This window comes from Dermochelys coriacea, chromosome 1 (assembly GCF_009764565.3).
Source record: "Dermochelys coriacea isolate rDerCor1 chromosome 1, rDerCor1.pri.v4, whole genome shotgun sequence".
In the NCBI taxonomy this organism is placed as follows: Eukaryota; Metazoa; Chordata; order Testudines; family Dermochelyidae; genus Dermochelys; species Dermochelys coriacea.
The window spans coordinates 245,009,980-245,034,365 of record NC_050068.2 but is presented as its reverse complement, the minus strand read 5'-3'; the positions used below and the strand labels follow the sequence as shown (position 1 = coordinate 245,034,365).

Genomic DNA, 24,386 nt, shown 5'->3' with positions numbered 1-24,386 from the left:
TTTGACTTCTTTGTTGTATTTAAACTTTTATTTTATCATATTTATATTGGTTTGACGTTATCAAAACGATTGTTTCCTAAAAAAAAAAAATTTTTTTCTGTAAATTTCAAAATTTCAACTTTTTATTATAATTTGAAATGAAAACACATTTTGAAATGTCAGAATTCCCTGCAGAATTGAAATTCTGTTTTCTGACCAGCTCTAATATTTAAAAATTTTTATAAAGTGGTAAGGTGAAATTCTGGTTCCACCAAAGTCAGTGGCAAAACCCCCATTGTCTTCAATGGAGTCAGGATTTTACCTGTATATTACATTAATTAAAAAAGAATTTGAAGATAAATAAGAAATGATACTTTCTTTTGCCTGTAGTCTCCCTCTAGTTCGTATGACAGAAAGTCCAGTAACCACAGTTGCCTGTTTTTCAGTTTATTTAGAAAATATGGTTGCTCCAAGTTGCTTCCAGATAAGGTTATTAGCAGTTTCTCTTACTACTTGCTTTCTTGTTTTCCTGGATTTCAGCTACAGAAGAATCTGGCATCCTCCACATGGTTTTGTTTTGATAAGAGACTTTTATCACAGAATGTGTTCCTGTCCAGGTTGTTCTTCTCCTTTTAGATTCTTTGTTGTCTGAAAGCCCAGTATAAACTGTATAACATTTTATTTAAGTTTAAAATGCAGCATTACTTAAAATTTATGAACTAATCACTATAGAATTTAGCCCAGCAATTGCTTCTGCAAAATGGGTCCCTGTGCCTGTGTGGGCCCCAGCATCTATTATGGCTAAGCCCTACCAAATAACATCACAATTTTGTACTTTGGTTAATGTATTGCAGGGTGACCCTGTAACAATTGATAAGTGATGTTTTCTTTAGTTTGAATTCATTCAGTAATTAAAGAGACCTCATATAACTCAGCTTGATTGAGTTTAACAATAGTTGTTAGTTATTGCATAACAGAAAGGTGTACCTTACCAAAATCTGGAAGACCAAGCCTTGTAGTCGATGACAGTCCAATTTTTTGATACTGACTGGTTCTGTTATGTGCCTACAGCTTTGCATACTTGATAATGTGCTCTTCAGCCTAGCAGAGAAAGGTATAACATGATTCAATAGCTGGAAGCCAAAGCTAGACAAATTCAGTCTGGAAATAAGGTGTAAAATTTTAAGAGTGAGGATACTTAACCATTGGAACAATTTACCAAGGGTCGTGGTGGATTCTCCATCACTGGCAATTTTTAAATCCAATATTGGATGTTTACTAAAAATCTGTTCTGGGGTTATTTTGAGGAGAAATGGACTATAGCTAGTGTTACACAGGAGGTCAGACTACACGCTCACAATGGTCCCTTCTGGCTTTGGAATCTCTGAATGTTATTTCTACCTTCGCTGTTTACATTCTTCTTATTTCCACTTTTCAACATATAATTTTCATTATATTTAGTAAATTATACTGTTTACTTATGTCTTTTTGGTGGTCACATTATATTTTTGTTGTGGTTTGTACAATGTTTATAAAATTGCTTCCTAAAAATATTCTATTCTGCACATAACTATTCATACAAAAATATAGCGAAGGCATAGGCAATGCATTGTGGGGGGGCAGGTGGAGTCACATCCCCCTCCCCCCAGATTTCTGCCAGGGTCGGAGTTGGGCTGAGCGCGACTGAGAGGGATGTGCCTGGGAAAGGCACCGACACCATGCACTCCTTTTGAGCCCTGGTAGGTGGCACCCAGAGAAGGGAAGCAAGATCAGGCTGGCAGCAGGCTCAACAGTGGAGCTGCCTGAGGTGCAGGCAAGGCTGCAGATGGGGGCTCAGGGCAATGGCATGGGTGGGGGGGGGAGCAGTGGGGCCAGAGGGGCTGGGGAAACCCAGAGGAGGCAATAGAGGCCTTGGGCAGTGGGAGGTGGGTGTGGAGCCCAGGGGAAGAGGCAGCAGGGGCCAGGGATGGGGGCCGGGGGGGCACCTAGGGGAGGCAGCAGGAGCCAGGGTCAATGGTGGGGCGGGAATACAAGTGCAGTTCCCCTGAAACTCTACAATGATATTTTATTTCATTTTTTTCAAAGTACTTAAATGTTCTTAAGTCCAAGCACTCTAGCCGTTGCCTGAACATAAGCGCTGACTCCATGGGTGCTCCAGGGCTGGAACACCCACGGAAAAAATTAGTGGGTGCTCTGCACCCACCAGCAGCCAAGCCACATACTGCCCCTCCTCCAACTCCATTGTCTCTTTCCTTGGGCTGCTTCCCCGCAGCCCCAGCTCCTCCTCTGCCCTGAAGAAGTGGGTTTTTTACCCACAAAAGCTTTTGCCCAAATAAATGTTAGTCTTTAAGGTGCCACCGGACTCCTCATTGTTTCTGTGGATACAGATTAACATGGCTACCCCTCTGATACTTGGTCCTCTGCCCTTGTATCAGGACCTCAGTTTGGCAACCGTCAGCCTGGAGCTTTCTCATACTCTGCTGACCCTGCCAAACACTGCTCTGTCCATGGTGCTCCAGCCCTCTAAGCAGCCAATCCACCTCCCCGAACTCCAGGGAGTGACTGCCTCAGCTCTGCTCAGCAGCCCCTTCTTATATGAGCCAGCCTGGCCCTGATTGGTTCTTCCAATAAACTTTCCCCTAACTGGCTGGCACTACAAGCCTTTTCCTTATCTCCTGCCTCCTGCATAGCCTCCCCAGGGTTGTTTTAATCCCTTACCTACCAGTGAGAGGCAGCCGCCCCATCACAATCTGGATTCCAGTTACATTCATGCTATGTCAATGTTAAGAGGAGTATTAGCCTTAACAAAATGAAAACCTATATAAAGAGCAGATATTAACAATATACAATTTAAAAACAAAAAAACTAAACCAAATTTCCTGTAGATGGGGGGGAATGATGTGAAATTGGAAATGGGCATAGGGTGGTCAAAACTGGATTGTTGAGGTTTTTTTTTTAATTGTAAAGAATCTGGAGTTCATGGGCAATGGATCCTGCTTTTTCGAGGTATCCCAGAAATTTCGTCCCCAGACTATGGTAGATTTTTGCATATATTTCATTCCCCCAAGCACACACTTTCTCTATTGCCACATTATTCCAAATTGCGAGAGGTCCAAAATGGAAAAGAGTTGTACTTCTCCACTTAAGGGTAAATTTTCCACACTCAGATGTTCAGTGAGAGTCAAGACAGGGACTAAGCAAAGAAGCATAGGGCAATATTTAAAAAAAAAAAAAAGTTTTAGGACTTTTATATCGATTATCTTCGTGATACGTGGTTTGAACTGTTGAACAAAAAGGATGGAAATTGGGTTTCAGCCACCACAATTGAGACAACAATTCATCGTGACCACAGCAATTGGGAGACAAGACTGGATTAATTGCATGAAGTCAGTTCGGGGAAGACTGATATCCAAGGTTTTAATCTGGTTACAGTAATAGAATTAGAAATAGAACATGTCTTCCTAAATATTTTAAAAGAAATTGTATCTTTTTTCAGTGCCTATAACTGCAAGCTTTTAGATATAGTATATGTATAATTGATTTATAGTACTAGTACTCTTCGGCCTTCACTTTCCCCAACATGTTCTGCTGTCAAGTGGCAATGGAATGGCCCCCTGCTCAGAGAAGCGGCCCCCTGCTCAGAGAAGCAGCCTCCTTAAATAAAGTCTCTTCACCTCAAACACACCAAGAAATCGGTTATCTACAGCCAGGCACTCTGGTACCATGGAATATGCTCCTAGGAGAAAGTCCAGGATACACACCTTAACACACTTTAAAACTGCCTTCACCAAACAAGGACGCTCCACCAGAGAGGTAGATCACATCATGGAAAGGGTCATCTAAATACCCCAAGGGAATCTGCTTCAGTACAGAAATAAATCCCCCATCAGCCGCACACCCTTAGTTGTCATCTACCACCCAGCACTGGAACCCAGACGGGGCATCATTAAACAATTACAGCCCATACTTGATGGGGACCGCAACCTGAAAGAAATCTTTCCTGAACCCCCTTTTCTGGCCTTCAGAAAATACCCTCGCTGCTACTACATGCTCATCAGCAGAAGCAAACTACCCACAAACAAGGACAAGCCAATCAAAGCAGCACGAGACCCTGCCAGAATAATATATGCAAAACGTGTGTAGACAAATCTCCACTGCTAAGATGATCAACACCCTCCACGACACACCATGCAAGATCTATGGGTCCTACATATGCCTGCCACATGTAGTATACTTCATCCAGTGCACTAAATGCTCCAGTAATAACTATGTGGCTGAAACAAGACAATCAATACATTCTTGAATGGACTCACACAGGGAAATGATAGAAGACAAACACCCTACTACCTGTGAATGAACACTTTTCACTTTATAGCTGACCCCCACTCCTCATTTTCAAAGGACATCTGCAAAAAATGAGCCCAGGAGCTTAAATTTTTAGACACTAAAAATCATGGACTGAACAGAGACACAGGATGTATGGCTTATTTCAACAATCTATAACCTACTAACACCCCTACCCCCTGCTGCTTTTTCCCCCTCCCTGTTCCTTCCTTTCCCCCCTATGACTGGAGGGATGTAAATGAGCCACTTAGCCTTGAATGGTCCCTTGAAATATGTGCTAATTACTGATGCTAAACAATCTGTTCCACCTTGTATTTTAGCTCTGAAATTCTGAGTATGTTTCCCAGACCTGAAGAAGAGCTCTGTAAGCTCAAAAGCTTGTCTGTCTCACCAACAGAATTTGGTTCAATAAAAGATATTATCTCACCCATTATTTGCCTCTCCTCTCTTCAGTCAGGTTGTCAAATGTAGAATCTGCATTCCTCCCAGCCATGTGCTTATGCGGGGAATGCTAGCCCACTCCTCCTTAGACTAGTTTCTGCATAAATTCCATTCAAAGTCAAAGCCTCTGTTGGTAGAAAACCCATTGTTCCAGTTGGGAAGAGTCATTTTTGTATTGATTGGTGTTTAATGGCTTGCTCATTCTTAGCTGTCTCCTCCCATCCTTTAGGATGATCACACAGGATCCAGAATAGACTGACCCTCCCAACACCTCCTAGATGTTTTAAACTAAGATGGAGGTAACAATGCAAAGTGGAGATTACAGTCACATGATGATGACGTTCTCAAAACAACATGTCCCAGACAACTCCCCTCCCTCAACTGTATCACTAAACTAATTGGTTTCAGAGTAGCAGCCGTGTTAGTCTGTATCCTCAAAAAGAAAAGGAGTACTTGTGGCACCTTAGAGACTAACAAATTTATTAGAGCATAAGCTTTCGTGAGCTACAGCTCACTTCATTCGATGCATTCAGTGCATCCGATGCTCATTCAAATTAGTCAGAAGATCTCTGATGTGTTTTTTACTTATCCTGATCTGCATCCCTTCCCCTTCATTAGTCGTCAGGTCACATGTTATTTTTTGTGTGAAGACTGAAGCAAAGTAGGCATTGAGCAGCTCCACCATCTTATCTTCCGTTACCAGCTCACCTTCTCCATTGAGCAGAGGACACATGCCATCTCTGATCTTTCTTTATTGCCTGGAACCCGTTCTGGTTTGTGTCTAACATTTCTTGTTCGAGTGCTTGCTCATGTCCATGCCATATTAGGTGTCTGTGCTTGCCACATGCACCGGTGCTGGAAGATTTTCCCCTTAGCAGGGTCTGTAGAGGACCAATTCTGGTGCCCTCTGGAGTGGCACCTGTATGGCGCAGTATAAGGGGCTCTTCTGGCTCCCCCCACCCTCAGTTCTTTTTTGCCATCAGTGACGGTGCTGGAACGTCTGCTGCTTCGGCTAGTGTTGTTTTGTTCTCTGTTCTTGCAAACTTTGAAAATCTGTAAAATGGTTGTGTGTATAGTTAATAGTTTCTTAGTTAAGCCCTTAGTAGTAGTTCTCAACTCTTCGTTAGTCCCAAATGGGACTCAGCTGGGGGACCGGGCATGCCCCGGTCCCCAGGCTTTACCCCCTGCTATTGCCGTAAACAACCTGTGCCCGTCAGTGATCCACATACCAGCTGCCTAAGGTGCTTGGATGAGGGGCACATGTGCCATATCTGCAAATGACAAGTGCTATATCTGCAAATCCTTAAAACCTAGGACGAAGAAGGAGCGCAAAAGTCATTGAAGGGGCTCCTAATGGAGTCAGTATTCACTCCGGCACCGGAGCAGTTGCCCGGCTCTGCACTGAACACTGTGGCCTCCATGCTCAATGCTCCACCGGCGCCGTCCATGAGCCAGCACTGATCTTACTCCATGGCTCTGGTCATGAAAGCAAAGAAGAATGTGACGGGATGCTCTCCTACCTCCTTCAAAGGAAAGGAGAGGGATGGAGGCAAGCCACGACCTGTGCCAGGCAGCTCAACGCAGCCTTCAGGAAGTTGGGCCCCCTCTCAAGTCGAGCGGTGCAGCCCATCCTGTACTTTGCCTGCAACTCCAGACAGCGGTGCAGGTCATGACCACCTTCAGATGGCATCGACACTTGAAGCCCTTCAGGCAACTCAGGTGATCCTGACGCTCTCAGTGCTGCTCTCACTGGCTTCCGTGGTACCTCGGTCTCGGGGAAAACCCACTTTGGGACCTCTGTGTGTGTGTGTCCATAGGCACTGACTCCATGGGTGCTTCGGGGTTGGAGAACCCACAGGGAAAAATTAGTGGGTGCTCTGCACCCACTGACAACCAAGGTCCCCTCACCCCGTGCCTCACCTCCTCCTCCTCCCCTGAGTGCGCCGCCTCCCCACTTCTCCGCCTACCTCCCAGCCTGGTGTTAGCATGCTCCAGGAGGGAGTGGGAGGAGCAGGAACGTGGCATGCTCAGGGGAGGAGATGGGGAAGAGGCGGGGCCGGGGCAGGGATTTGGGGAAGGCGTTGTAATAGAGGCAGGGAGGGGGTGGAGTTCGGACAGGGACTTTGGGGAAGGGGTTGGAATGGGGGCAAGTAAGGGGTGGGAAGAGGTGGGGCAGGGGTGGAGCCTCATGGAAGGGGTGGAGTGGGGGCGGGGCTGGAGGCGGCAGGTGGGGGTTTGAGCACCCAGAGGAAAGCGGGGAAGTCAGCACCTGTTTGTGTGTTCCAGCCTCAGCGGCACCGTTTCCCATCAGGAGAGACGTCCCACAAGCACTTGCCTTCGCGAAGCTGTCACACCGCGGGACAAGAGAGGCAGGCTCAGCAGAGCCCCCTTCAGTCCTTGCACCAGGGGCATCGATTGAAGGATTTGAGGCATTCCTCACCAGTAGATTGGCACAGACCCTCTGGGGCACGTGTCGCCTGGCAAGATCTCTCGAACTGTCCCCGACCATCTGCAAGGGCCCAGTACTGGTCACGGGACCGATCGGGGAGCAGAGACCACCAATTGCCCAGTCGTCATTGCCCATCTCCTAGGAGGAGATCGCCCTTCTCAGGACGTTCCTCCTGACAGCCAGCCCATAGTGGCTCCCAGTCCCGTTTGGCATCCAGGTACAAAATGTGAGCGAGGCCAAACAGCAAAAATTAAGATGTTTGTGCACCAATGCAAGGAGCCTAGGTAACAAAATGGAGGAACTAGAGCTACCGGTGCAGGAAGTGAAACCTGATATTATAGGGATAACAGAAACGTGGTGGAATAGTAGTCATGACTGGACTACGGGTATTGAAGGGTATGTGCTGTTTAGGAAAGACAGAAACAAAGGTAAAGGTGGTGGAGTAGCATTGTATATCAATGATGAGGTAGAATGTAAAGAAATAAGAAGTGATGCAATGGATAAGACAGTCCGTCTGGGGAAAAATTACATTGGGGAAGAAAACTAGTAGAGCTTCCCCTACGATAGTGCTTGGGGTGTGCTATAGACCACTGGGATCTAATCTGGATATGGATAAAACCCTTTTTAATGTTTTTAATAAAGTAAATAATAATGGAAACTGCGTGATCATGGGAGACTTTAACTTCCCAGATATAGACTGGAGGACCAGTGCTAGTAATAATAATAGGGCTCAGATTTTCCTAGATGCGATAGCTGATGGATTCCTTCATCAAGGAGTTGCTGAACCGACTAGAGGGGATGCCATTTTAGATTTATTTTTGGTGAGTAGCGAGGATCTCATAGAAGAAATGGTTGTAGGGGATAATCTTGGTTCAAGTGATCATGAGCTAATTCAGTTCAAACTGAACGGAAGGATTAACAAAAATAAATCTGTAACTAGGGTTTTTGATTTCAAAAGGGCTGACTTTCAAAAATTAAGGAAATTAGTTAGGGAAGTGGATTGGACTGAAGAACTTATGGATCTAAAGGCAGAGGCGCCTTGGGATTACTTTAAATCAAAGCTGCAGAAGCTATTGGAAGCCTGTATCCCAAGAAAGGGGAAAAAATTCATAGGCAGGAGTTGTAGACCAAGCTGGGTGAGCAAGCATCTTAGAGAGGTGATTAAGAAGAAGCAGAAAGCATACAGGGAGTGGAAGATGGGAGAGATCAGCAAGGAAAGCTACCTTATTGAGGTCAGAACATGTAGAGATAAAGTGAGACAGGCTAAAAGTCAAGTAGAGTTGGACCTTGCAAAGGGAATTAAAACCAATAGTAAAAGGTTCTATAGCCATATAAATAAGAAGAAGACTAAGAAAGAAGAAGTGGGGCCGCTTAACACTGAGGATGGAGTGGAGGTTAAAGATAATCTAGGCATGGACCAGTATCTAAACAAATACTTTGCCTCAGTCTTTAATAAGGCTAAAGAGGATCTTAGGGATAATGCTAGCATGACTAATGGGAATGAGGATATGGAGGTAGATATTACCATATCTGATGTAGAAGTGAAACTGAAACAGCTTAATGGGACTAAATCGGGGGGCCCAGATAATCTTCATGCAAGAATATTAAAGGAATTGGCACCTGAAATTGCAAGCCCATTAGCAAGAATTTTTAAGGAATCTGTAAACTCAGGAGTTGTACCGTATGATCTGAGAATTGCTAATATAGTTCCTATTTTTAAGAAAGGGGGAAAAAAAAGTGTTCCGGGTAACTACAGGCCAATTAGTTTGACATCTGTAGTATGCAAGGTCCTGGAAAAAATTTTGAAGGAGAAAATAGTTAAGGACATTGAAGTCAATGGTAAATGGGACAAAATACAACATGGCTTTACAAAAGGTAGATCATGCCAAACCAACCTGATCTCCTCCTTTTTTGAGAAAGTAACAGATTTTTGAGACAAATGAAATGCAGTGGATCTAATTTACCTAGATTTCAGTAAGGCATTTGATACCATGCCACATGGGGAATTATTAATTAAATTGGAGAAGATGGGAATCAATATAAACATCAAAAGGTGGATAAGGAATTGGTTAAAGGCGAGACTACAACGGGTCCTACTTAAAGGTGAACTGTCAGGCTGGAAGGAGATTACTAGTGGAGTTCCTCAGCAATCAGTTTTGGGACCAATCTTATTTCATCTTTTTATTACTGACCTTGGCACAAAAAGTGGGAGTGTGCTAATAAAGTTTGCGGATGATACAAAGCTGGGAGGTATTGCCAATTCAGAGAAGGATTGGGATATCATACAGGAGGATCTGGATGACCTTGTAAACTGGAATAATAGTAATAGGATGAAATTTAATAGTGAGAAGTGTAAGGTTATGCATTTAGGGATTAATAACATGAATTTTAGTTATAAGCTTGGGACGCATCAATTAGAAGTAACGGAGGAGGAGAAGGTCCTTGGAGTATTGGTTGATCATAGGATGACTGTGAGCTGCCAATGTGATATGGCTGTGAAAAAAGCTAACGCGGTTTTGGGATGCATCAGGAGAGGTATTTCCAGTAGGGATAAGGAGGTTTTAGTACCATTATACAAGGCACTGGTGAGACCTCACCTGGAATACTGTGTGCAGTTCTGGTCTCCTATGTTTAAAAAGGATGAATTCAAACTGGAACAGGTACAGAGAAGGGCTCCTAGAATGATCCGAGGAATGGAAAACTTGTCTTATGAAAGGAGACTCAGGAGCTTGGTTTTTTAGCCTAACTAAAAGAAGGTTGAAGGGAGATATGATTGCTCTCTATACATATATCAGAGGGATAAATACAGGAGAGGGAGAGGAATTATTTCAGCTCAGCACCAATGTGGACACAAGAACAAATGGGTATAAACTGGCCACCAGGAAGTTTAGACTTGAAATTAGACGAAGGTTTCTAACCATCCGAGGAGTGAAGTTTTGGAATAGCCTTCCAAGGGAAGCAGTGGGGGCAAAAGATCTATCTGGCTTTAAGATTAAACTCGATAAGTTTATGGAGGATATGGTATGATGGGATAATGTGATTTTGGTAATTAATTCATCTTTAAATATTCATGGTAAATAGGCCTACTCCCCTGAGATGGGATATTAGATGGGTGGGATCTGAGTTACCCAGGAAAGAATTTTCTGTAGTATCTGGCTGGTGAATCTTGCCCATATGCTCATGGTTTAGCAGATTGCCATATTTGGAGTCAGGAAGGAATTTTCCTCCAGGGCAGGTTGGAAGAGGCCCTGGAGGTTTTTCACCTTCCTCTGTAGCATGGGGCATGGGTCACTTGAGGGAGGCTTCTCTGCTCCTTGAAGTCTTTAAACCATGATATGAGGACTTCAATAGCTCAGACATAGGTGAGTTGTTTTTTTTTGTAGGAATGGGTGGGTGAGATTCTGTGGCCTGCATTGTGCAAGAGGTCAGACTAGATGATCAGAATGGTCCCTTCTGACCTTAGTATCTATGACTCTATGAGCAGCGTGAGGCATTGATTGCCAGGTGTCTGACGCAGATCCGCCGAATGCCGTTGGTCTCCGAAACCCTGACCAAGGCGCCCAACTCACTCAGACAGGTCGGCTTCGGGTTGAAGCGACAAGCACCAGTTGGACAATAGACACCGCTCTGCTGGTTTCTGGTTGCCCAGTACTGACCGCTCCACTTACAGATCCAGCATGAAGCAATGTTCACTGACTGCGGGACAAGCCCTGGTACCTACGGTGATGCCAGCATCGACGGCACCGAAACTGGTTCCATAGCCATAGCACAGTTGACGGCACCATGGTACCTGTGGAATCCTTGGTGATTCACTGAACCATCCCAGGCTGCCCAATCAGTGTAGGGAGCCTTGGAGAAACCAGTGGCCTCAGTATTCCATCCCCCTCCGGTGCTCGAGGCTTCAGAGGGTAAACCCTGCAAGTCCAGGAGGACCCGGGGGAGCAAGGTGCTGGACCACCAATGAACATGGAGGTTCCCGCGGCACTGTGATAGCCTCGTTTGGCGACAACCAGGACGATCATGGGCCCCCTTACCCGGTTCCTCAGGATGACGCCAAAGCACACCAGGAACTTTTGAAGAGGGTTGCTTCCAACCTGGGGCTTCAGGCAGAGGAACTGGAAGAGCCCTCGGACTCTGTTTGATGTCCTCAGCTCCTGGCAGGGTGGTCCTACCCCTTCGTGAAGGGGTTTCCAAAATCACTAATGCCCAGTGGCAGACCCCCTCTTCCTTGGCCCCTATCTCTAAGAGGGCCGAACGCAAGTACTTTGTGCCAACCAAGGGTCATGAGTACTTATACTCCCACCCTGCCCCCAATTCTCTTGTGGTAGAGGCGGTTAACCACAAAGAGAGGCAAAGACAACCCGGGGCCACCCCCAAAAATAAAGACTCGAGGAGGCTGGATCTCTTTGGACGTAAGATTTATTCGTCTTCCAGCCTTCAGCTGAGAGTGGCCAACCACCAAGCCCTTCTTGGCTGGTATGACTTCAATATGTGGCAAGCCATGGCCAAGTTCGAAGAGTCACTCCCTAAGGCTTCCAAAAAGGAGTTCCAAGCAATCCTCGATGAGGGCATGACCTTGGCCAGGGCAGCTCTCCAGGCAGCTTCAGACACTGCTGATGCTACTGTTCTCACCCTGGCTTCCGCTATCTCCATGCAGCCAGCCTCCTGGCTGCTCCTCTCTGGCTTTTCCTCTAAGGCTCAGCAGTCAATGCAGGATTTGCCCTTTGACAGCTGAGCCCTATTTGTGGAGCAAACAGACAGCAAGTTGTATGGCCTCAAGGATGCCCGCGCCACCCTGGGTCTTTACATCCCAGCCTCACACATAAGCAGTTCAAACCGCAGCAGCCTCAGGGCCAGGGGAGCCAGCCTCAGCAGGACCAGCCCCACAAACGAGCCAAGGGCTACAAGCAACATCTAAGCCAACCTGCTCAACCCGTGCCAAGCCAGGGGCCAAATGGTCATTTTAAGCATGCACCCGAGGGCGACCTACCAGACTATTCCCAGGATCCATCTGTCCCAGTGTTCTTCAACCACCTTTCCCTTTTCCTCCCTGCTTTGACCGCTATAACCTTGCACCAATGGGTCCTCAGCACAGTGGAACAGGGTTATTCTCTCCAGTTCCTTTCTACCCCTCCCCCACACCCGCCTTCCCCATCCTTCTTCAGGGATCCCTCTCACAAGAGTCTCTTTGCACAGGAGGTAAAAGGGTTGCTACAGTGGGGTATGGTGTAAGAAGTTCCTTTCAAGTACAGCAACAAGGAGTTCTTTCCCAGTTCTTTTTAATATCAAAGGCCACGGGTGGTCTATGGCCCATCCTGGACCTGCGAGACTTCAACAAGTACCTCCTGAGGTCTGTTCCAATCCTAAACTTCTATGATTCTCTGACTTCAACCATCCATTGTTTTATGAATTACAAAAGTATCTGTAACTGAGTCATTATGACAGAAATCATCTGTTAGAGTAATTCTTGATAAGCTAAAAGCATCTCTTGATAGATCATTATCTTATTAATCATAGAAAACAACTGCAACATATTGGTTACCAATAGTCTCTTTCTGGGCATATGGACTAGATCATTTAAAGTTCAGTTTAGGTTCTTCTTGAATACAAAGAATTATAAATACAAGGCCCATGCTGGGACTTTGGTTCACCTACAAAGAATAAAAAGGGTTATAGTAGTTTGGTTCATTTACTAAGAAGTTAAATCAGTATAACCAGTTTTAAACCAATATAAGAGAGGTCAAACTCAAAAGTTGCAGTGGTTTAAATAAACTGATTTGCTAAACCAGTGCAACTTCTGTGCGTACACATGCCCTCAGCTAAACCAATTTAACTCCAGGGTTATCTGATTTAATTGTGTGTGTGTGTGTTGGGGGCTTGCAGAGATTTAACCACTTAAAAATCAGTTCAGTTAAATCAGTGCAACTTTGTGAATGTAAACTAAGCCAAAAGCCCACACAGACACTAGGGGAAAAAGGTAAACCAACTGTATGCAAAGTAAATAAATTGGAAAATATTCTCTACTTGTGGTGTTTGTGGAGGGGGGGAAAAAAAGCTCAGACAGAATGTGACTTTTGAATTGACAGACTCATTTTTATAAAGAAGTGTTACACAATAAAATATTTTTATAGATTAAAGCTTATTTACATAAGAATGACTTGCTTTATTTCTTCAATAGGAGTCAGAGCTCTGGCCTTGTCTTGCCCTTATTTACGTGAAGCTTCATTTAAAAGATGCTGCAATGTATCAGACAACGGGGTTCTTGCTCTGGCGCTCAACTGCCATCTTCTACAAATAGTTAACTTAGGCAGCTGCTCAGGCATCACTGATGCATCCCTGCATGCGCTTGGACAGAACTGCAGATTTCTACATAGTGTGGATTTTTCATCTACTCAGGTAACTAAAACAGCACCAATAAAAATGTAAATGACAGTGACATAAATAAAATGAAGAGGTGAGTTTCATTAATTGCATTTTAGTTTAGCTGTGTTTTAGCAGGTTTTTAAGATTCAAAATGCCAAAGGCACATATATAGTTCCAGACACTATTTCCCAATGAAATGGTATTAAATATGTCCTGTCTTCTGACAATATAAACGTATTTTCTCCAAATGAGAGTTACTAATAATGATATCGAACCTGGAGCACAAATCCATTTTTTTTTATTAAACCTATCAGGTATCAGGGTTTTTTTATTGTGCTGTTGGTGTTACTCTGTGCCATAGGAATATAATCTTACACCGGTTAATTAAATTCCTGGGGCTAGAAGGACTAATTGGTCTGTGTGGGGGATAACATGCTGAATTGTATGAGTCATACAACCAGTAAAAGCATAAGACAAACTATAAACACCTGATGATAACTAATTTTTCACTTCTCAAGGTTCAGTCACTCTTGAAAGAAAGAGTTGAATGTGCAAAACAAAAGGTCTGAATGCATTGTACTCTGAGTCCTCTGCTAAATTTATGCATTATTAATAATATGATCAAGACAACACTTAATCTGTGCCAGGGCTTGCCAGGGCTCAGTACCTCTAGGCTTGGCAGCTCATAGCCCCCAGCACTTCTAGGCTTGCTGCATCAGTTTTGAAAGTAAAAAAAATTGCTTGAACCTCGGCACCTCTTTCATTACAAATTAAGCACTGGATTAAGCTGGGGTTTTGGTCCTGTTTTGTGACGTTTTTCTTCCAGGTAATAAGTGTCCTGGCATTTTATGTTCCATGTAAAGCTAGTGTTTTTTTTTCTTTTTCCTTTTTGAGAAGCTTCTTAGTGTTCTGAATTATACAAGGCGTAGTGGAAGGCACTGTCTCAGACCCACAGAGTTAACTCTCTAATTTAGATAGACCTCACAGTTGAAATGGTTCCTCTGGTGATTGTTTTCATTTAAAGGCTTGTGAAAGAAGTATGTGTTAAGAGACAGGATTTGAAGGAGAAGAGGGTAGTTGTCTACTGCACAAGGAGGAGGAAATTTCCAATCAGAGAGGGGAGCATGGAAAAATGCATGAAAACCAGAGTGGGAGAAGGAGTGGTTGGAGTGGTACCTTGAATGGACTTGCAGGAGAGAAGTGGAGATGGGGAAGAAATAAGAGCAGAGCTGTATGCAAGAACAGTGGAGAGCAGAGGTTTGCAAACTACAATGGGGCTCCGCTCTCATGTCAGTTCCCTGATTTCCTGTCCTTCACCCTCTGCTGGAGCGAAGGGAAGAGAGCATCTCCTGGTCTGGCAACCAGACCAGTCCACCATGGGCCTTAATTTGATTGGGCATGGCGCAGCTGCCAATTGGGGGGGATGGAGTAGAGGGGGAAACCACTGCTTCCTTCCCTCCCTTCAAGAGAATCACCACACGAAAATAATTGGATGAAGGGAGGGGAATACACTGTGATGTCTCGGGGGTGGAGTGAGAAGCCTACACTGGGGGCTGCCTCAGAGACCGGGGGAAGGAGAGTGGTGACAGTTGACCCTTAATCTAAACTTAACAAAAATTCATATGCTAGTGTGCTTAAGATAGTGGTAATAATTAAAGCTGTAATGCAATTAGGGATACACAAAACATATTTTATTTGAATAGGTTTTGCAAAACAAGTCCAAAGTAGTAGGTTTGCGGGGGGGTGGGGGCAGGGGCGATTTTTGGTCTGTGTAACAGCATTGATTTATTGAGACCACTGGGAAATATATTGATGAAAATAGCTTATGTAGGCAATAGGAACGCTAATTATGGCCCCTCTGGAATACCAGATACAGGCAGGGAGCTGAGAGCTAATACAGATATTGACCTGGCTGTGTGGGGGATGAAAGGAAAAGGTGTATAAAAAGGATGTTTGCCCGACCTTCACTGGGCACTTTGGGTTGACAGGATGATGTAAACTGGATCATCATCCCTCTCATGATGTGCTCCACTGGCTACTTCCTTCTGTCTTTGTTTTCAGTGGTCTCTGGGGGCTTGTGAGTATGACAACACTAGGGACTGTTGTGTTATATGTATCGTTTTTTGTGCAACTGGGTTAATACCCTTGCTTATTTGGATTTTAAATCAAGTCTTCATGTTTCTATTTATGTGACTCACCAGTCTCACTCTTAAAAGTTTCACACAGCTGCCTAAGTAAAGGACCTGTTCGTGATTTGTGCAGTTTGCACCCAAATTAATCAAAAGGCTACAGGAGCCTGCTCTGGGGGATCCTCAGAGAGGAAGGTGGAAGAGCTACTCCTGGGGGAAGGAGGGGAATGTAAACACTTTCACATCTGAAATTCTTTCACAGGCTTGAGTGCAGGATAGAGGGATAGCCTGTACTAGTAGATGGGGCCCGGTGGGTTGCCTCTTTGCAGGAGAGTGAAGGAGCCTGCACTGAGAGTAGGAGGACCTTTGCCAGACCTGTGGGGAAGGGAGGTGGAGACATGGGAGTTGGTCTGCACTGGAGGAAACCCATGCTAGGTAAGGGCCTCGGAGGCCTGGGCATGCTGCTGAGAGAGCAGCGGAGCAAGTCTCGCCAGCTTGAGAGAGAGAGAGAGAGAGAACATGGAGTGAGGAGAGGGGGCTAGGAGGAGGGAGAGATGATGCCGAGGCACCCTGCTGCCTCAGAAAAAGCAGTGGGTGGAGGGATCCTGTGTTTTGGGGGAAGGAATTATTTGCTAGATCTGACTGAGAGATGAGGCAAGGAGCCTGCAGCAGTTTTGCAGTGCAAGTTGCCATGTGATTTCCATTCCAAGTGGAGGGTGGGGAAGCCTTGTTACATCTATATCATGTTATACAAGTCATATTATTGGTGTTCTAGTTGGCTGCTCACATTTAGGTTTGGAACATGTGAATTTCAGTTTGTGTTGTCTCAGTAAACTATGGGGAGGCACAACTGGTTTTTGTTTTTCCTTAGCTTAAGGAGACTCATTATGACAAAGTTTGAGGACCCGTAGTGTAGAGCAAAGCCATGGACCAGAGACTTGAAAGTGCGGGGAAGTCACTGAAGGATTTAAAACAGGGGAGTGACATAGTCTGGGCAATGAAAGGGAGAGAGAGCTGCTTTTTGCTGCAGCATTTATTGTGCAGGCTGAAGGTCAACACTGGAAATCTGAGTACAAGAAGTTGCAAGAGATGAGCAAACCATGGACAGGGTTTTAGTGGAAGGAATGGACAGAAAGGTTGGAGAGATTGTGGAGGAAGAACCAACAGGGTTTCTCAAAAGCCTGGATTTGGAGGGAGAAGAAAAGAGAGGAGTCAGACATGACAGCAAGGTTTCAAGCCTTAGTGACTGGGGAATAGTGGAACTATGGACTGTGATAGGGCATGATGCAGGGGGCAGAGAAAGATAAGGAGTTCAGTCAACACTGATGTAAGGATTTCTTTATGTTGAGTTTGAGCAAGTCATGGAGTTGAAATCTGAAGGCAGGTCTACGCTACAGGGCTAAGTTGACCTAAGTTACACAGTTCTAGCTAAGTGAATAACTGGAATCGACGTAGCTTCAGTCAACTTATTGTGGTGTCTACACTGTGCTGCAACGGAAGAAACTCTCACATTGACTTACCTTATGCTTCTCGTTCCAGTGGAGTACTGGAGTCGAGGGGAGTGCGATCGGTGGTTGATTTAGCGGGTCTTCACTAGACCCGCTAAATCGACCCTCGGTGGATCGATTGCCATGCATCGATTCCCCCAGTAAGTGGAGACAAGCCCTGAGATTTGAGACTAAACACAACAGGTTTTTATTTTAAATACCCTTCTTATCTCCTTCAATTTCACCAGAAGCAGAAAATCAGAAATCCTTCTGAACTTCTCTTCTAGTATCTTTATTAATACTGTTAGTACCTGTTAGTAGATATTAACCATTTTAGTCCCCTTTTCCTTTCTGTATTTTTAATTCTTGACATATTAACTATTCTCCCAAAATCTTTATGGTATTAGCAAAAAGTGTGTTTGAACAATAAGGCCAGAGTGTTGGTTTATAACCCGAGAATGACCTATGTTTAGGAATTTCACATGATTATTAGACTGTACTTCGTTAAGACTGGTGCCTCCAAGTCTGTTATAAAATAGATGTCCAGGGAAGAGGTACCCTCACACTAGTAAAAGTGTCAACAGAAATAGAGAGAGAGAAGGTGGGTGAGGTAATATCTTTCATTGGACCAACTTCTGTTGGTGAGAAAGACCAGCTTTTCTTCAGGTGTGGGAAACGTTTCTCCTCATCTCTCTAATATCCTTGGACTGACATGGCTACAACTCCTCTTCCTCTTTAACATTCATTGACTCCATATAAGGAAACAATTAGCTTTCGTTTATCACACGTCAAAACTGTTAAAGAGGATAGTTCTTGGAAATGGTTTTGATAACTTTTAAAATAATATAGACACTGTCAGATCTAAAATTCTTTCACAAGCTTTCAAAGTGCTGAATCATTTCTTGGTTTGTCTTCACATATAGCTCTTCAGAAGAAAACACTACTATACCAATGGGAGTTGGTGTAATTAATCTACCTCCTCAAGAGGCAATAGCTATGTCGAGGAAAGAAGCTCTCCTGTCAACATAGCACTGTGTACATGGGAGGTTAAGTTGGTATAACTACATTGTTCACGGATGTGGATTTTTTGCACCCCTGAGCAACATAGTTATACTGATATATGTCTGAAGTGTAAACCTGGCCTCAATCTTGGGAAAGCTGTGATTGGGAAAAAATTTGTCAGTGGAGCTCCCTCACAAATGCTGCTGCTATGAAAGCTAGGGATTTGTGCTTTCTCTGGTTTCTATTCAAGTTTCTACCAAGCAAGGTTAGTTCAAAAAGGCTAACAAGCCTGCAGTTGCATGGGACCCTGAGTCAGAGACAAGTTGAAATATGACACTGTTTGTGTTCCAGTGCTGTCTGATATTAAGTAGGAGCTGAGTCCTACTGATTGAGAGCTGTCTGGAGATAATTTGTCCCCTCAGGTATAAGGAGACTTACCAGCAATTTTCCCACCATTGGTCTAGCATAAGTGCAGCTCCCTTTATTTCTTAGTGATGAAAGCACTAACAAAGACTAGAACTACTAGTGTAGGAAGTGAAGGCAGATGATATAGGGGTAACAGAAACAGGGTGGAATAGTGACCATGACTGGAGTATATAAGTATTGAAGTGTGTGTGCTGTTCAGGAAAGACAGAAGTGAAGGTAAAGGTGGTGGAGTAGCTTTGTATATTAATTATGAGGTAGACTGTAAAGAAAGAAGAAGCAATGGAATGGATAAAAAGGAACTCTATTTGGATCAAAATTACTTTTAGGAAGACGGGTAACAGAGGCTGCACTGCGATAGTGCTTGTGGTCTGCTAGAGGCCCCCAGGATCCAATTTGGATATGAAGAGAGACCTATTTAATATTTTAATGAAATAAATACAACTGGGAATTGTGTGATTATGGGAGATTAATTTCTCAGATATAGATTGGAGGACAAGTGCTACTACTAATGGTAGGGCCCAGATAGTCCTGCATGTGATAGCTGACAGATTTCTTCACCATATAGTCACTGAACCTATTTTAGATTTAGTATTGGTAAGTAATGAGGATCTCATAAAAGATGGGACATTAGATGGGAAAGGCTCCAAGTTACTACAGAGAATTCTTTCCCAGGTGTCTGGCTAGTGGGCCTTGCCCATGTGCTCAGGGTCTAACTGATCCCCATATTTAGGGTCAGGAAGGAATTTTCCCCCAGACTGCAGACACCCTGGGGGTTTTCACCTTCCTCTGCAGCATGGGGCACGGGTCGCTTGCTGGTTTGAACTAGAGTAACTGGTGGTTTCTCTGTACCTTTAATAGATTATGGGCCTATTACAGGAGTGGGTGAGTGAGGTTCTGTGGCCTGCAATGTGAAGGAGGTCACACTAGATAATCATGATGGACCCTTACAGCTTTCAAGTCTGAGTCTGTTTGCACTTGATAAATCCATTCTGGCCGTTATAACCCTCAGATGCTTACAAATTGATTGTTTAATACTTTGTTTGAGTATCTTTCCAGAAATCAAAGTTAGGTCTGTAACTCCCCAAGTCCTCTTTTTCCCCTTTTTAAAGGCAGGTACTGTCTTTGCCCTTCTCCAGTCATCTCAGTTGTTTTCCAGGAATTCTCGAAGATAATAAAATGGTTCCGAGATTGCTTCAGCTGGGTCCTTAAGAACCCTAGTATGAACTTCATCAGGTCCTGCCGACTTGATTACATCCAACTTATCTGAATATTCTTTCACCTATTCTTTTCCTATTTTGGCAAGAGGCACTCCTTCCCTCTTGTTGTTAATATTAATTGTGTTCAGTACCTAGTCACCAATCACCTTTTTAGTGAAGACTGGAGCAGGACAGATATTAGCACCTCGGTGAAGTTCTGGAACAGCCTTCTAGGGGGAGCGGTGGGGGCAAAAAACCTAACTGGCTTCAAGACTGAGCTGGATAAGTTTATGGAGGGGATGATATGATGAGACTGCCTACAATGGCACTTAGCGAATCTGTGACTGCTGGTGATGGGACACTAGAGAGGGAGGGCTCTGAGTTACTACAGAGAATTCTCTCCCAGGTATCTGGCTGGTGGGTCTTGCTCACATGCTCAGTGTCTAACTGAGTGTCCTATCTGGGGTCGGAAAGGAATTTTTCCCTGGGTCAGATTGGCAGAGACCCTGGTGGGGTTTTCATGGAGCCTGGGTTACTTGCAGGTTTAAACTAGTATAAATGGTGGATTCTCTGTAACTTTAAGACTTTAAACTATGATCTGAGGACTTGATGAACTCAGCCAGAGGTTGTGGGTCTATTACAGGAATGGGTGGGTGAGGTTCTGTCTGCCTGCAATGTGCAGGAGGTCAGACTAGATCAGAGGTTCTCAAACTTCATTGAACTGTGACCCCCTTCTGACAAAAATTACTTCACGACCCCCAGGGTGGACTGTAGCCTGAGGCCACCTGAACCCACACTGCCCTGGGTTGGGGGGCCAAAGCCTGAGCCCCACCACTCCAGGCAGGGGGGCCAAAGCTGAAGCTCAAGGGCTTCAGCCCCAGGCAGGGGGCCTGCAACCTGAGTCTTGCTGCCCAGGGCTGAAGCCCTCAGGTTTTGGCTTCGGCCCTGGGCAGTGGGGCTCGGGCTTCAGCCCCAGGCCCCAGCAAGTCTAATCCAGCCCTGGCAACCCCATTCAAAGCAGGTTGCAATCCACTTTGGGGTCCTGACCTACAGTTTGAGAACCACTGGACTAGATTATCACTATGGTCCCTTCTGATCTTAAAGTCTATGAGACTGGCGGCAGGCGTTTTTACCGCTGTCATCTAACCATGTATAAACTCCTTCACAAGAAACTGACTTCTACCTTTGCTATTTCAATGGTGGGAGAAATGCTGAATGTTACCAGTATAGATACAGCCTTAACATTGTCCCTGGCTGGAGCACATTGCTGGTTGTTTCCTCCTTTTAGCAGGAAACCTATATGTGCTAACTCCTTAGCACTCTTTTCCCAATACATCAGGTCTGGCTACTCCAAAATGCACGCTTCCCATAATAGTAAGATTGCTCCCTTTCCCAGCCCAAGTTAGCATAGTAGAGAAGTTTCTTTCTCCAGCAAAATCAGGGAAGATTGGAGTTGACATTTATGATATTTCTAAGATTAAAAAAAATTCCCTCATTTAAAAAACTGAATTATTTCAAGTCTTCTGTAAACATCATAAAGAATCAAAAAAGGCACAAGCCCAATTTTAAAAAATCTTGCAGGTCACCCTTAAGAGTTAAGGCATACTATATTATTAGTTTTTTATAAGCTTAATTCTTTTCCTTTGCTGTCCCCTCAGAGAACTAAAGGTATTCTTCAGTCCTCATATTGTGTATTTGCTGCCTACCATGTTATACATTGTGGGTAAGATTTGTTTAAGCCCTTATATGGGTGCATGTAGGGAGGAAGAGCATACAAAGACCTTCCTCCCACCTTCACGCAGCCTGCTATGAGAGGAGCTGGGACAATCTTAAAGGATGGTTCAGGATGTAAAGTTCCCATGTACATGATGCCACTTGGATAGGCTCAGGGAGACACAGTCCCACCCCAAACTCTGCGTGGAGTTGGATGTTTCTGAATCCCTCCTACGCAGGCCAAAGGCTAAAGGCCACAGTTTTGCCCGGTGTTATGTACGAAGTTTTTCTTTTCTTCTGGTGGGGTGGTTCACACATGGGCTATCTGTGTTGCCCTTGTGCCAGATTGCTTGGTTTCAGTTAGCTTTATATTTGTGTTGAGGTGTCTTCATTTATTATTTTAATCATAGAATCATAGAACTGAAAGGGACCTTGAGAGGTCATCTAGTCCAGTCCCCTGCACTCACGGCAGGACTAAGTATTATCTAGACCATCCCTGACAAGTGTTTGTTTATCTAACTTGCTCTTAAAAATCTCCAATGATGGAGATTCCACAACCTCCCCAGGCAATTTATTCCAGTGCTTAACCACCATGACAATTAGGAAATTTTTCCTAATGTCCAACCTAAACCTCCCATGCTGCAATTTAAGCCCATTGCTTCTTGTCCTTTCCTCAGAGGTTAAGAACAATTTTTCTCCCTCCTCCTCGAAACAACCTTTTATGTACTTGAAGACTATTATCATGTCTCCTCTCAGTCTTCTCTTTTCCAGATAAACAGACCCAGTTTTTCCAATCTTCCTTCATAGGTCATGTTTTGTAGACCTTTAATCATTTTTGTTGCTCTTCTTTGGACTTTCTCCAATTTGTCCACATCTTTCCTGAAATGTCGTGCCCAGAACTGGATACAATACTCCAGTTGAGGCGTAATCAGCGCGTAGTAGAGCGGAAGAAATACTTCTCATGTCTTGCTTACAACACTCCTGCTAATAATCCGAGAATGATGTTTGCTTTTTTTTTGCAACAGTGTTATGCTGTTGACCCATATTTAGCTTGTGGTCCACTATGACCTCCAGATTCCTTTTTGCAGTACTCCTTCCTAAGCAGTTATTTCCCATTTTGTATGTGTACAACTGATTGTTCGTTCTTAAGTGGAGTACTTTGCATTTGTCCTTATTGAATTTCATCCTGTTTACTTCAAACCATTTCTCCAGTTTGTCCAGATCACTTTGAATTATAATCCTATTCTCCAAAGCACTTGCAACCTTTCCCAGCTTGGTATACTCCACAAACTTTATAAGTGTACTCTCTATGCCATTATCTAAATAATTGACAAAGATATTGAACAGAACTGGACCCAGAACTAACCCTTGCGGGACCCCACTCGTTATGCCCTTCCAGCATGACTGTGAACCACTGGTAACTACTCTCTGGGAACGGTTTTCCAACCAGTTATGCATCCACCTTATAGTAGCTCCATCTAGGTTGCATTTCCCTAGTTTCTTTTTGAGAAGGTCATGCGAGACAGTATCAAAAACCTTACTAAAGTCTAGATATACCACATCTACTGCTTCACCCCCATCCACACGGCTTGTTACCCTGTCAAAGAAAGCTATCAGGTTGGTTTGACAAGATTGTTCTTGACAAATCCATACCAACTGTTACTTATCACCTTATTATCTTCTAGGTGTCTGCAAATTGATTGCTTAATTATTTGCTCCATTATCTAACCGGGTACAGCTGACTGGTGTGTAATTCCTTAGGTTATCCTTATTTCCCTTTTTATAGATTGCCAGTATATTTGCCCTTTTCCACTCTTCTGGAATCTCTCCAGTCCTCCATAACTTTTCAAAGATAATCGCTAATGGCTCAGATATCTCTTCAGTCAGCGCCTTGAGTATTCTAGGATGCATTTCGTCCGGCCTTGGTGACTTGACGACATATAACTTGTCTAAGTAATTTTTAATTTGTTCTTTCCCTAATGTTTTTTCTATTCGTTTCATTATATGGCAGTTTTATGTCTGTTGATTTATGTGCCATATAAATGTCTCAAAGAAATGATATCACACTTTGAGAGTCTAACGGACAAATTCTGTGGTCTTTGCTATTTCCTTCCTTAGGCAAGATTTTCACTAAAAATAAATTCTCATACTGCAAAAGCAGCTAAATGTCAGCTGAGCTAGATTTACTGTTTAAATGGCAAAACAACTAGTGTTATTTGTAGACAAGCAAAAAAGAACAAATTCATTTAACATACACAGAATATAATGTTATTGAATAATTCCATGAGAAAAATTCATGGTGTTATAAATTGGGTTAAGCCTAATTTAAACTTGGTGGGTTTTACCCCTGCACTTCCTTTAAGATAGTTGAAATAGTTCAGCTCCTTGATGAAATAATAGCAGTCCCTGCCCAAGACAAAGGCACGTGGAAGGCCACTGAACAATGTTGGCATTGTTAGGCCTAGGAGCCTTGCTAGGTAATCTCTGAGTGTGAAGAGAGTGGGTGAGAGACAAGCAGAGAGGCACACAGAAACAAAGGAGGAAACTCCAGATGCAGCATGGAAAAAACCCACTGTGTGGCCTGAGAGAAGCATGGAAGGGTGCCTTTGGGTTGCATGTTTGCTAAATGAGGTTGGGGGCTGTGAGCAAGGAAATAACCTCCTGGTGTTTGTTTCCTCTTGTGTTCAGGGAAACAGGACTTTGTACAGTTTTTTGTAAATAAGCAAAATTGCATTAAAGTAGTACCTGGCTCCATCACCAAGATATCCTCCCAACTGAAATAATCTACAAAATCCTATATTTTTGGCTAGTCAGTTGAGTGAAACGGGGGTAACATTAGGTTAATTGGGAATCAACA

General features: G+C 44.0%; 1 protein-coding gene across 9 annotated transcripts in view; it reads left to right on the top strand.

Moving 5' to 3' along the window:
• AMN1 (antagonist of mitotic exit network 1 homolog) overlaps nucleotides 1-24,386 on the top strand; it is a 56,616-nt gene that overhangs the window by 19,966 nt on the left and 12,264 nt on the right. For all 9 annotated transcript variants that reach the window (XR_006282554.1, XR_006282562.1, XM_038407671.2 and 6 more), the window contains one exon: nucleotides 13,392-13,609. Coding sequence is in view for 7 of the 9 variants with exons in the window: in XM_038407671.2 (XP_038263599.1) it covers nucleotides 13,392-13,609 (218 nt within the window). In the remaining 2 variants the exon portion in view is untranslated. The remainder of the gene's footprint in view (nucleotides 1-13,391; nucleotides 13,610-24,386) is intronic.